The 14258-nt window shown below is 41.2% G+C and overlaps 2 protein-coding genes across 4 annotated transcripts; both read left to right on the top strand.

The window, feature by feature from the left end:
• The first annotated feature begins 344 nt into the window (after positions 1-344).
• Positions 345-6636, top strand: LOC133132910 (UPF0461 protein C5orf24 homolog). Of its 3 annotated transcripts, none has more exons than XM_061248721.1 (3): positions 345-571; positions 1922-2535; positions 6372-6636. In XM_061248721.1, the coding sequence occupies exons 2-3, from the start codon at positions 1925-1927 to the stop codon at positions 6427-6429; spliced, it is 669 nt and encodes a 222-aa protein (XP_061104705.1). In that variant the 5' UTR covers positions 345-571; positions 1922-1924; the 3' UTR covers positions 6430-6636. The 3 variants fall into 3 exon arrangements, with proteins under 3 accessions (XP_061104705.1, XP_061104704.1, XP_061104706.1); XM_061248720.1 differs by having other exon boundaries at positions 3204-6636; XM_061248722.1 differs by lacking the exon at positions 6372-6636 and having other exon boundaries at positions 1922-2539.
• Positions 6637-7991: 1355 nt separating this feature from the next.
• Positions 7992-11374, top strand: txndc15 (thioredoxin domain containing 15). The gene is made up of 5 exons (XM_061249236.1): positions 7992-8428; positions 8948-9414; positions 9509-9672; positions 9795-9925; positions 10638-11374. The coding sequence occupies exons 1-5, from the start codon at positions 8341-8343 to the stop codon at positions 10832-10834; spliced, it is 1047 nt and encodes a 348-aa protein (XP_061105220.1). The 5' UTR covers positions 7992-8340; the 3' UTR covers positions 10835-11374.
• The last annotated feature ends 2884 nt before the right edge of the window (positions 11375-14258 follow it).

Raw genomic sequence — 14258 nt, 5'->3', positions numbered from 1 at the left:
TGCAGTTTCAAACTGTGCCTACACTTTACAGCTAACTGCTGAAAAGCATATGGCCGTACATTGCTGACGCTAGCCAGTGGCCCTGCTGCAGTTTTAAACTTTAATAGTGTCAAATTTGATTTCCTATGACGCAATCGCTACGTGTTCGTAGGCGTACCCCCGTTGGCATTTATAAATAAAAATCGTAAATCGCCGTACGTTCCTGCGAAACTACTTGTTTCAGAACGAGTATGAATCTTGGAATTTTTAAAAATCAATGTTTATATTATCTTGCTGCTGCTGCAGACGCGTTCCCAGTATTTCGTGTGCGCATGCGCCGTGTTCCCTCCTGTCTTAATTTTTAATGGTAATGGCTGCCTTTCTCATCTAAACCTCCCCGACAGGAATATATACTTCGTAAATAGTCAATATTTTCTATTTCCTTTTTTTAGAGGGGACATTTAGCAGACGGTTTAGCAGTCGATCGGTCGCGATCTGCTGCAAATATGAATCCGTTTTAGAATTTAAAGGATGGGAGATCTGTCGTTTTCATATTTAACCCTTTGCATCCCATGATCCGCAAACAATCGAGGTACAGTAATTTGTTCGTTTTTAAAATTACATATTTCTGCAAGGTCAATTATAGACAGGATGCCCTATCCCTGGACATTGTGCGCAATTTTGCTATTTTAATGACTTAATTATGAGGCTGTGCAGTTTGTTCATCTTAATTTATCGCTAAAACAAAGAACCCTTTTGTTCGTTTACTGTAACGTTATGTTAACTGTACAGTGTAACGTCAGGGGAAATAAATCTCTTGACTGCAAGTTGTTGTTTTTTTACCCGGGATTAATAGCACTATTCTGTTTAAACAGAACGTGTTTAAAGACTGGTCATTGCATGCCCAACATGAATTTTTTCAAAGATCAAATAAAAAGGTCTGGGTAGCGTTAGACCAATGTACTATGAAACTAGCTTGCTGGCTAGCTAGCCATCAACCACTCCTGCAAACGGTGTGCCATATCTGTTTAACCATTACTGCCATATGCTGTAACTATGTTTACATTTTTACATCTTACATTTGTATTAAACATTTATACTCTGGATAGCTGTTCTTACGAAACATGAAGCGGGTGGCAAGGTAGCTGCATTTGAATTATAACGTTAGTTAAACAGACTTTCTTGGCCGATTGCTTTAGCTAGCAAGCTAACTAGTTTGAGAGCTTCCGTATCAAACCTTCTTGTACAGTAACAGTCATTCAATGCTGTCTTGGTTTTTAGTTGTTTGTCGTATTTTGCAGAGTTGATCCGTACCCTATAAAAAATTTGTTGACAAAAATCTGTACTACCTGTACAGATACTTTAACGTGGTTCTGTTAGTAAAATCAACTGACCATCAGAATGTCCAAATATTTGAAGTTGATTTATTTATTTATTTTACCAGCAAAACTGTTCATTTCTTGTCAACAATCACCTTGCAACTCCACAACGAGCGAGTATTTGGCATTGTAGTTTGTATCTGTTTGTACTGTATTGGCTGGATTGTGATGACATGAACCGCCATGATACCAAATATTCGTGATACTGTATATACCTTATACCTTTAAGAGTTCGAAACAATTTTCTATTAAAAGGTACGTTCCAAATGCGAAAATTGCTGGCTTCTAGATACACTTTACTGTCATTATGTCCAAATAAAGTAACTACTAAGAACGTCCTGCCTTGCAGTAGAACATGTGGTGTTTAAACAATATTTATACCGTGACTTTAACATCCTGTACAGTTTATGACCGTTATTTATTTCTGTTATAAATTCTGGGCATTGTAATCTTCAGCAATTTGTTGGCAGTTTTTTTGCACATGGTAATGTAGCATTCACCAACAGTAAGGCGCCTAACAAGGTTACGTTACCTCTACGCGTTTGTCTTTCGCCCCCTATTAGAAGATGATGCGTCAGGTTTCCAGCAACGCCAACGACTACTGCATGAGTGGCAGGCCGTCGTGTCTAGCCGAAGACGGTCGACACCCCGCCAGTCATTTCGACCTATGCAGCTCGCAGTCCAAGTTCTACCCCCCTCCTCCCCCGCCGCCCTCCTTGCAAATGCCCCTGCCACCACTACCACCCCCGCCACAGAACGCCCTAAAACCCATGCCCTGTCAACGGCAGGACGTCCGAAACGATCCCCTACCCCTGCCCGGGGGGGTCAAAAACGGCGAGAAACCGGAGGACTCAAAGAAAAAGAAGGGCGCCGGAAGATCGGGGAGGAGGGGTCGGCCCTCCGGTACCACCAAGTCCGCGGGATACAGGACCAGCACCGGGCGGCCGCTGGGCACCACCAAGGCAGCGGGGTTCAAGACGAGTCCAGGGAGGCCTCTCGGTACCACCAAGGCCGCCGGCTACAAGGTCAGCCCTGGCCGCCCCCCCGGCAGCATCAAGACGCTGTCCCGCCTGACCAAGCTGGGCTACGGCGCGTGCAGCGGAGCGGCCTTCCCCTACAGCGTGATGCACAAGAGAGGCCTGAGCGAACCCGGCGGCAAAGACAAGGAGACTAACGAGTAATGTACCGCTTTCGTATTTATATCGCTTTGCTTGTGCGAGGAGGCGCGCGAGAGCTGAGTGCATGCCCTCTTCCGTACTTGTTGATCAGAGCGCGTGTTTGTAAAACATTTGCAAAATTATTTGTGAGGATGTAGCAATGTTTGGAAAAAAACGAACAAACACAAACAAACAAACAAACAAACAAACAAAACAACCACAAGAAAAGTCAGTTAACTTAAGATCAATTTCTCCATATTGGCATGCACTGTTCATCCTACTGTGTCTGCCTCAATCAGTCTGTTTTTCATATGAATATATATGAAATATATACTCACTGAGCAGTTTATTAGGAATACTGATAGGGTAGGGCCTCCCTTTGCTCTCAAATCAGCCTCAAGTCTTCGTGGCATGGAAAATCCCAGGAGATAAGCAGTTACAGAAATACTCAAACCAGTCTGGGACCAACAATCATGTCACGGTCGAAATCACTCAAGTTCCTGACCTGTATCTGCACGATTTTATGCATTGCACTGCTGCCACACGATTGGCTGATTAGATAATTGCATGAAAATGTAGGTGTACAGGTGTTCCTAATAGAGTGCTCACTGAGTATATATTGTGTGTGAAAAAATTGAAATGTGATGCTTGTAGTTTCATGTAAGAAAGTATTTCTCTTTTGCCACAGGACATCCATTGGGAAAAAAGAACCAGTTTCTCGAGTCCCTAACAACAGTTTCCCACAGTTTATGTCCTGTCTGAACTAACCGGCCCAACCAACACAAGACACACAAACCCCTTATCAAAACCTCTTTTTTTTGTCTTTTGAATCTGTATTTTAATATTCTAATATGTTCGATTCACAGTTCAAGTTACCACTGTAACTTAGCTACAGGAAGGTTTTTTTATTTTCTCTGGCAATGCTGCCTTATGGAAATTGAATAAAATGATATGTCAAAGAGTCTGCCACATTGATGAGATTTATAGTTTGGACATGTAGCTAGGATAGCAGTTAAGGCACATTTTTTGTTGGAGTGCAATACATTGAAAGCATATGATGCCCTTCTTAAACTTCAGGAGTCAAACGTTTGCCAAATTGTCAAGCCCTAAAACATATATGAGTATAAAGATGGATAAAAGATTGTGATTTGTACTATTTGAATATTTTTGGGTGTTTGTCCAGTGGTGGTTATTTACTTTTCTCCAGTAATGAAGTATGATAATTTTAAATCACGATATCAAGCTGAAATATCTTCAATGTGTATTTGATTCAAATACAAAAATACTTATTTGTAAAGCCCTGGACCATAGCACCCATTTGAGTCTGACATTAAAAATGAGAACATTATTTATTATTATTATTGTACCTATGAAATGCGGTTGTTGCTCTTGTCATTGTTTTTGTGGGTGGGTGTTCTCTGCAGTTAAAGAATGTTCCTACGTTTCCACCATTAAGGCTGTGCTATTGGTCCACAGGGAAATGGTGCTACATGTCTCAGAATGTACTCACACAGGTTTGTTGTTAAGGTCAGAGTTTTGTCAGAGTTATTCCAAGATTTCCACAAAATGACTATTAAAAATATCTTTGTTATATTTTACCATATACTTTGTTATATGACCAAACCACTCTTCAGAATAAATCTGTACGGTCTGTTTTTTTTTTATTTCAGTAGTGTGTTTGATAATAGTTAATGGTATTTGATGTTTCCATTTCTTGCCTTGTACACCAAATGACTTGTTATTGTCTGTAATAAGGGGAAATGGGATTCCCTAAGTCACCGTGTGATATTATTTAAACTGTCAGGCATACAGTGCCACAAACACGGCTGTCTGTGCTATGAACTGCATCTGAGTGATAGACAATCAGCCAGAGATATGCTCTTACAAAATGGTGTGTACTATACATAGATTTACTCTTGCTCTGATGGATGTATTGTATTACAGCTGATGAAAGAGAGAAAAAAGAAATGTCAATTCAATATAGCACCCCTGTACAGCTTTCAGTAGGACTAAGTAACAGTCCAGTAACAATAATACTCATGGATTTTGCTACTACTAACAAGAATCTGTCAGCATTAAATAAGAGGACACACTGTAAGTTTGTCACACAGAAGCATATATATATCGTTTAAAAGATTATATTTGTGTGCCTGTTGGTGTGAATGGTAGGATTTTAGTTTTGATTTACTCTGTTCTGTTGTTTTGTGAAATTAGAGAAACTCTTTCCTGTCTATCTCACTAAGTCCTGAAGTGAAAGGATGAATCATCTTGCATTTGAGGAACATGGAAAGTTCATACGTGGCAGTGTAGATTTTATTATTATTAATATGAACCCACTGGTGTGTTATCACCCTGAGACATGCCGTCTGAGTGCAATATTCTCTCTGGCGTTCTGTGTTTGTCTTATGATCTGTCCATTTCGGAATTACTGAGACAATTACTTTTATTATTTGAAAGCTTTGTGCAGAACTTGATCCTCAAAACACTCCACACAGCTTCTCTCTTTGGTTTTATCCATGTGAAGTGGTGATTTTTGGGGGAAATTTAAGAAACAGAAAAACAAACCTACTACTTACAAATATTTAATGAAAATGAAACCTGAGTGAGCTTTGATTTCCTGCAACTGTTTGTCTTACCTTTCATTTCCCCTCAACCAAAGAATCTGTAATCTGCCTCTTAACTGTCAAAAACTTTGTGTGAGTTTTGTGCTTCGCTCCTTCATAAAAAAAAAATCTAACAAACTGAATTAAAATCAAGAGGATTCTCTCGTTTTAAACTAGTTTTCGGCACAGGAAAAAGAGCACTTACAGTATTTACCTCTAATATTTTTATTATATATTGGAAATGTGTGTCTTCTCTCGTTTTTTAATAAAGATGGCATATGTTAAGTGTATTATGAAGTGTGTATGCCCCGTGTCGGTAGATTTTAGAAATTGTCTGGTCATTCCAAGCTTTTCCAAATAACCATACAGTAAGTCTATTGGAAATGAACACCTAAGAAAAAAAGAATTTCGCAAATAACGTCGAGCACTGTTTTTTCTTCACACTATACACTGCAGTGCTGTTTTACATCCTTTTGTAGTGCCTATATGTTGCAATGTTTCATATTTGATACAATGTTTATAAACTCATACTCACAATATATATGATATCATCACCTGCCTTTGTGAAATTATGAAGATGGGCTTTGTCATTTGGCATTGTTATTGCAATGTGCAGTTTAATTGTGTTTAGTTAACTTGTGTATTACTTTGATAACATGGGGTTTGAAAACATGTACCTTTTTTGTTTTCGATGTCTTGTGAGAATGAAAACTGTTTGTCCACATTATATAAGACCATTTGTGCTTGGTTTCTATCACATGTACTGCTATATTGCTTGCTAGAATTCTTTGTTAGAAATATTGTGAACCAACATTTGTTTTAATCCAAGTCGGGATAAAAAGTGTTCCGTGAAAAACAGACTGATGAACACTTACACTCGGGACTAAAACGACAAGCAGCATTCCACAGTGGACATTCCTGCTTTGCCGATTTCAGTCTCGTGATGGATGCGGGGTTGACAGACTTTGAGCAGGAATACTATTTCACACAGTGTTGCGTTTGTGTGGGTGTATCGACAGGGTATATTGTCCATGTCCAAAATGAAATGAGACACAAAACCAGGGCATGCAATACGGTTAGAACAGAATAAGAGTTGTGAATATCTGGCAAGAAGAGCAATGTATGTAAATTAAGAGATACATTGTGTTTGTGTTTTTGCTCATAAATATATAGGAATTGTACAGTTATTGCTGCCAGGAGTATCATCCCATGCTGATCTTTTCAAGGGCTTGTCTTTCTCTCCCTTTCTGCAGTTCTTCACAGTTCTTCTTGCAGAAACCTTCATGGACTTCCGTTAACCTTTCACACTAATTCAGTTGAAGATGATTTTTTTCTACTCATCAAACATACATTTTGACCAAATTATTTAGCTGGTAATGAAGCCCAGTAACCAACACATTATAACCAATATAGATGAAATACGTATTTTATTTTATTTTTTACTTTTTGTTTTCTTTTGTTTTTCCTGCATGATTGTGGAGTGTGGCGACAAGTTGTGTAATAAACTTTAAATCAAAATCTTGACATTTGCTGTTTTACACATTATACAATATAACAATAACCACTCATATACACTCAGTGAGCACTTTATTAGGGCTTGATTGGACATATAGTTTAGACCAAAGTCTTCTGCTGCTGTAGCCTATCCACTTCGACGCGTTGTGTGTTCAGAGATACTCTTCTGCATACCACTGTTGTAATGCATGCTTTTATGCATTTAGTTGCTGCCACGTGAATGGCTGATTAAACAGTTGCATTAAGAGGCTGGTGTACAGGTCTACCGAATAAAGTGGTCACTGAGTGTGTATTTGAATGCAGAAAAACAACAAATAACAGGAGGAGCCTCACAGTATATGACACAGTGTCCAGTTTGCTGCAGGTCTGTATGAATAATTCATAATTATTAATTAATTTATTGCAGTACACTGTTGGAATTGAACCCTTTTGACATCTGGGGGGACAGTTGCTGTGTCCCGGTACAAAAAAAAGCCCTGCTTTATTAGTGGACTCCGCTAATAAAAGTGTTTTTGACACAAAATTGCTGCAATTTATCCAAAGAAAAGGGACCAGATGGTGGGGTTTGCACTTTTTCAGAGTATTTTATAGGGTCCAATATACCAGACAAGCTGTGTGGAAGAATATTTGAATCCAAAACGATTGCATATTTGACCCAGGTCTGCTCAGAATCTAAAGCCAACAGTTGGCATGAGTCCACACTCCTTGTTTCGTCTTGCTCAAACAGCTTTCCTGATGTCATGAACATGCTTAATACAATTTCAAATATTCAAATTGTTAAAAGAGGCCTTTGCACATTTGGATTTCTGAATAGATTTTGCTATAATCTTATTTATAGGAAAATAAGAAAACATGTTTGTGATAGACACCAAGACCTTATGCCCGTTATGCTGTAGACTTACTGGCACCTGAACGTTCGTTATTAAGGTAGAATTTCAGTGGTTGCCTCAAACGGTGGCTCACTCATTCGCTATTCCCTATCTTATTATTAAATATTGGACAATATGCCAATAGGCCTAATACACTATACTGGGAGTGAGTGCATGAACAAAATAGTATCCTAGGATACACCACTACTGGATAGTCGCCTACAGAGTTTGTACACCGCCTTTTGTAATGAATTATGGGGTGATTTGAGTGGCCTATGCTATGCTACTTTTCTGCGCCAGGATGGGACACACAACGAAATGGCTGTAGAGCACTATGTATGGAATGAAGAACCCAATCTAGGGGGCAGCCAATAGATGAAATGTTGTTGGGTTTTTTTTTTTTTTTTTTTACAAAACCATTTGCGTACATTTTGCACGACGTCTGCAGAAGATGACGTAATAGGTGCCGACCAATGGGCAGGCAGCACTTATTTACATCACGTGATCGGCAGAATTCTGCTGTGCTGCGTTCCTGCTTCTTCCACGAGCGAAAGATCGTCTAGAATACATTCTCTATGATATACATGGATATAATTTTTAGAAAAGGGGACAAGCATTTCCATACAAAGCCAAAAGAAAAACAACCTTTGCCCTGGAAATAGATTGGTCAAGCAAATGGTGACTCAAGCGAACTTAGCTAGCAGGCTTGGCTAGCGTAGCCTCCTTATCTTAGTTGCCTAACAACTATTGCTAGCTAGTACAGCGGGCTACAGAATATTCCTTTTTAGCCTGCTAGCTATTAGTTAGATGCAAGTGTTCGCTTGCTAGTAGTGCAATTATGGTGTGGTCATCAAATACAGTAGAATTTATCTGCACCCTGTGCTTCACTGCGTTCGTTATTCAACTGGGTCGTGCTACATCCGAAGGTAGGTTTGCTGGCTAATGCTAGCTACGATTGTGCAGCCAGCTAGCAAGAAGTGTTTACCATGTTAACTGTATCTCGTTACAAAGTGTATCTGTCCACACTAACCTAGCTATAACTACAGTCTGACGTGAATTAATGTAATATGTAGCCTTCTAGCTCATTTATTAACGTTGAAACTTTAATTTCAGCCATTAGTCTAGCTCCGATTCGGATGGTAGACAGGCTAGTGCAGGGGTGTCCAATCGTATCCAGAAAGGGCCGGTGTGTGTGCAGGTTGATGTTTTAGCACAGGACTAAGACAGCTGATTCTACTCATCAAGGCCTTGATTAAAGACCACGATTAGTTCATTAGTATAATCAGGTATGTTACTGCTGGGTTAAAACAAAAACCTGCACCCACGCCGGCCCTTTTAGGATAAGATTGGACACATCTGGGCTAGTGCATTGATTTAAGTTAGCTGCATAATGATACTCGGTGGCTCACTCTCTTAACATTTGACTCTGTTACTGTTTTAAACAGAGAAGGATGAAACATCGGAGTTCCATTTCTATGAAGACCCTTACTTAATATCCGACACGGAAAACAGTCCTAACTTCGTCGGTATGACAAACGACCCTGAGCCGCAGCAGAAGATACAGTTTAAAACTGCGGAAATCGCTGATGCGGTCATGGGAACCAGCCTACCTTCAGATGCGCTCAACATGGAGTCTCTTATACCGAAAAATATCAAGGATTTCCAAGGAGGCTTTTCTGCTCCGTGCGAGGAAGGAGAGAAATGCGGTTCCCTTCTGACGGCAGTGACCGGCGAAGAGCCCGCAAATGCCAAAGAAGAGATTGTGCCGGTAACTCTGGGAATGGTACACGTTGACATGGCCGCTGAAGAGCAGAACTCCACCGAATCCGCCAAGACATACAAAGTGACCTGTGACAAAAGGAACATCACGGGGATCGATAACTTCGCAGTGATGATCCTGAACGCGTCACAGGTAGGTACCTCTCCATATCTCTGTGTTTAATTAATTAATTAATTACTGTGGCGGATCTGCATGTTATTTCATTACACGCCTTTTCTCCCTACAGGACTTGATGGATTTTTTAAATGCGAACAGCACGGAGTGCTCCCTGGTGTTATTCTACACGACCTGGTGCCAGTTCTCCGCCAATCTCGCACCGCACTTCAACGCGTTGCCAAGGGTTTTTCCCAGCATGCACTTCCTGGCCCTTGATGCTTCCCAGCACAGCGGGTAGGATGCGTGAATGCAACAAGCGTCTCCCATTTCAGCAGTGCCTGGTGTCTGTTAAATGTATTTCTCTTGCTGCTTTAATTTTTAAACACTCTCTCTCTCTCTCTCTCCCCCCCGTTCAGTCTCTCTACTAGGTTTGGGACGGTCGCGGTTCCCAACATCCTCCTGTTTCAGGGCGTCAAGCCGATGGCCCGGTTCAATCAGACGGACCGAACGTTGGAGACGCTGACGTCTTTCATCGCGAACCAGACCGGTGTGTACTGTCTCTCTGAGGGATGTTCATGTTCATGTTTATGTTTATGTTTGTTTATTACTGATGAAAAGTAAAGCAGTGGTCTCAAATTCGTTGCCATGGAGGGCCATGTGTATGCAGGTTTTCATTTCAACCTTGCCTTCATTGGTTCCAAGGACTCATTTAGCCATATTGGTAAATGGTTGGCTTTTATATAGAGCCTTTTATCCAAAGCGCTGTACAATTGATGCTTCTCATTCACCCATTCATACACACACTCACCCATTCATACACACACTCACCCATTCATACACACACTCACCCATTCATACACACACTCACCCATTCATACACACACTCACATGGCTGCCATGCAAGGAACCAACCACCTGGTCAGGAGCATTTAGTTAGCAGTTAGGTGTTTGCTCAGGGACACTTCGACACACCCAAGGCGGGATCAAACTTGCAGTTCATTTAACTGCGTGAAGGCAGCAGCAGCAGTTGTTATTTAGACGACACGAATAACACCTTTCACTTTATGTACATTCTGTGCAAAACTACAGCCCAAATTCAGCTAATAACTGAACAAGTCATATTATCAAGCGCTATGGCTGGAATAAGAAACCAGCGTGCACGCGCGGCCCTCCACGGCACCGACTCTGACTTTGAGACCACTGATTTAACGCTCAGGAGCACGCTGCGGTAACGTGCCTTAACGTGATCGCTCCCGCAGGTTTCGAGGCGAACGCGGATCAGAACGTGACCGAGGAGGACACCGCGGGCCCTCTTCCCAGCGTCCCTGTGAAAAGCATCGACTGGCTGCTCGTCTTCTCGATTCTGTTCATATCGGGGTTCACCATTTACGCCGTGCTGCGCACAGACAGCATACGGTGGCTTATACCAGGGCAGGAACACGACCACCAAGACTAGTGCCATATTAACGCTCCCTGTTCGGGTTTTAGAATCGGGGCTGGCGGAACGGTCCTGGGATTTACTGTACGTAGGCTACTTACTTAGGTTGTTTCCAGGGCGATTTTTAATAAGTTGCACTTTTTCCATTGTCGTTGAAGTAGCAGTTTCAGAAGCCGGGCGTCCACAGTTGTTTGCCTTGAAGACACCAAGACGGTTAAACCTTGGTTAAACTAAATAATGTGTTAAATTATTAAAAACACAGGTTACATAAGTTACCAGAAAAATGTGTGCATATAAAATAACTGTGGCCTCGGAGGCCCATTACTGTGAACGTTTGAGTCCTACTGCTGCTCAATGAGCAGATTACAGACTGCAGAGGCAGAGGAGGGCTCCGTGTTTTTTGATGGGGTGAGCCCTGTTAGCCCTGTTCCAAATTATTCAAATTCTACAACGTACTGTGACTTGGATGTACATTCATTATTTTTTGACTTAAATTAATTTAAATTAAAGTGTAAAATACAGTATAATAAAATAATAAATCCCATGCCTGGTTTTAAATGCATTGTTGTTGTTTTTTTCTATTCCTGAAGATCTTCTCTGTGTTTCTCTGATTTTTCCAGAACACAGTGATATAACTCAGAATACAGTATTCAATGATTCTGTTCTGGGGAATCTAGAACCTGCACATAAAACAATACACCACAGGTGTGTCGTGTTAAAGTGGCAGTGATGTGAAGTGATGATTGTATATATTTTTTCAGATTTCGTCACAAATAGAAGTCCTCGCGCGTTTGCTCTGTGCTCCTCCCTATCCCTCCTTAGCTTCGAGGCGAACCGTCAGCGTTGTTTGAATGACTTCCGTTTAATCGGAGATTGATTTGGATCCCGTTCATGATTCTTCAAGAATGTTCCGTTTCTGTACGCAAAGTAAGTCGATCAAGTCCATACCGGTTTCAGCCATTTATACAGAGCAAGTTTCCACACGCTGCCTCGGGGCGAGCGATGACAGGACCTCTCCGTTAACTGAACTACAGAGTTGAGCCTCCCAATGTCATTCTATGAAGCCAGCTGGCATCTGAACAGAGACATCAACCAGTACTGAAGAATATTCCCTCTCCCCCGAGACGGCAAAGTGCCCTTTTGGCTGCAGCGATTCTATTTATTTCGGCCTTTTTTATTTTGGGCACATTCCCCCAAAAAGTCTGTGCCCAGCCCTGGTAGTCAGTGTGCTGTTCCCCAAGTAGTTCCACACTCGGTGTACGACACCAATACAATAATAAGAAATTAAACATGTATGCTGCAAATATTACCGTTTTGTTAATTGGTGTACTGCGCTGTCTGTCAACCGCTGGCAATCAGAATGAAAAAAAGAAAATAGTGGTTTATGTGTTTTTTGCCGATCCAACATATCTATAGCGACAGGGCTATACTTTTAAATATTCCATAGCGTCATCCTGTATGTATGACGTTATACATTTCTTACCTGACATCTTCCTTTCTTTTTTTGTTGTCGCCATAAGAAAAGAGAGGATTTGGCGCCACCGTCTGGACTATGAATCGGCCAACAGATGTTGCACATTTTTTTCTCTCCAGGTGAATGTCATGGCGTGTTATGTCTGTTCGCAAGGCCGCCTGATTTCCATAAACAAAACTAAGTGTCTGGGAAAGTATTATGTTCCCGGACAGGTGGCCCAATGGAACAGATTCCATGCCGCTGTATCCAGTGCCCATCGCTTGCACTGCTGTGGACAACTTTCATGAGTGCTTTTAAACCACGACACGCATCCAATTCACAAACGTTAAGTATTAAATTGTAATTTCACCTGGCATATTTACACGTAAGTGTACTTGGTGTACATTGGTTAATGACATTTTAGTTACACTGCCGTATGGTGCAAGTTGAATCAACTCTACTGCACTGATGGCGTGTTTAAAACTCGCGGTTGAATGACAGCATTCTTACTGCCTTAGAATGCTTGTGTGCATGTGTTTCTCCATTTTGTTTTCACTACTTTATTAGGTTTTGCGGTTTCATACACGATGTAATGACAGTACGGCTGTGTTGAGGCATATCACCTTTCAGTGAAAATGTTGCAGTTATTTTTGCTACCAAATGAAACCAGTATGGAATAGCTTGTCACTTGCTAAGCGCTCTAGTGGGAAAATATTATTTGCCTACCATGGGAGCCAACTTGAATAAGTCAGTCAGACGTGAAACCGTTCTTTGCTGTCGTCGCTTATATATTATTCAATATAGGCCTGGCCTACGAACTGAAAATATCTGGCAAACATACGCAGGCTATTAAAAGTTAAACGGCGACCTCTCAATAATGCACTATTTTTGTATCCCAGTAGGGGGCGCAAGGAGACAACAAGTTCCACCTACCTGTTTAGGCGAAAAAACACTAAGGGCTGTCATGTTTCATCTGGTCTCAGTTAATTTTTTACCAAATCTCTCCAATTAAACAAGACGACTAAAGAATGGTTTGCATGTTTTTGTTAGTTTAATAATTGTGGTTTTTACTGAAATTCACCCTTGCAGATTTATACACAAAAATTGAAATGCATGACTACTGAAATGTCCTTGACTTAGTTTTTGTCCTTTAATGACCAGAGGAATAACTGTTGTTGAGACACTGATGAGTCGCATATGTGTTTAGCCAACATGGGGCTGAACAGTACTGGTGTGCTTCCACAGCTGTGGTTGATGGGTCTTGGACATTGGTGGTAAAGGAAGGGGACTATAGTTTCGAGGTACATCCTTTCTGCTATTAATTGTGCTGGTTAAACGTTATTAGATATGGAACAGGAACTTGGAGAGCACAGAATCCAGTCCTGGAGGGCACCAATTAAATATCTATGCACCAATGACTCAATGATTGTTTATTGGCTGAAGAGTCCACAGTCCTTGTCCTCCAGGCCTGCATTGGCTGCTGATTAAGAATAATTCAGAAATACCTGCAGTCTCAGCGGCCCCCCAGGGCTGGAGTTTGACCCCCCGATGAAGGTTTTCATTAAAATAATAATGATAATAATACATTATGCCCCCTCTCTAGGTCACCGTGACATCATATTCAATCTCCCAGGCTATCAAAATGGAAAATGGACTCATGTGACAGCCAGTGGGATGGATGACGACCACAGGCAGCCAATAACATGTGGTTGGAATTCAGACCTGTCAATCATCCGTGCCTCCTATAGAGTAAGCCCTACTATCTCAAGTCAACCAGACACCCATATACCATGTCTCAATCAGTGCCCTGGCCTAGTATTCTTACTGTAGTTGTCTATAAGTAGCAATTTGCATACTCAATAGTAGGGAAGCACACTGATTCGGACATGGCCATTGTAGTTTTCAAAACCACATGACGCAGCACCCTTTGAAGGAGCCATCTATGTCTGACGTACAAGCTAATGTATACTGGTGATTTTACTATTTGAA

Source organism: Conger conger, chromosome 7 (genome assembly GCF_963514075.1).
Source record: "Conger conger chromosome 7, fConCon1.1, whole genome shotgun sequence".
Classification (NCBI taxonomy): domain Eukaryota; kingdom Metazoa; phylum Chordata; class Actinopteri; order Anguilliformes; family Congridae; genus Conger; species Conger conger.
Note: the sequence above shows the minus strand (reverse complement) of the source record. Positions and strands in the feature narration are given on the sequence as shown.

Coding starts and splice junctions, on each gene's coding strand:
- txndc15 (XM_061249236.1), top strand. CDS start 8,341: ATGGTGTGGTCATCAAATACAGTAGAATTTATCTGCACCCTGTGCTTC. Junction 9,673..9,794: donor GATGCTTCCCAGCACAGCGG/GTAGGATGCGTG, acceptor CCCCCCGTTCAG/TCTCTCTACTAGGTTTGGGA. Junction 9,926..10,637: donor TTTCATCGCGAACCAGACCG/GTGTGTACTGTC, acceptor TCGCTCCCGCAG/GTTTCGAGGCGAACGCGGAT.
- LOC133132910 (XM_061248720.1), top strand. CDS start 1,925: ATGATGCGTCAGGTTTCCAGCAACGCCAACGACTACTGCATGAGTGGC. Junction 2,536..3,203: donor AAAGACAAGGAGACTAACGA/GTAATGTACCGC, acceptor CTTTTGCCACAG/GACATCCATTGGGAAAAAAG.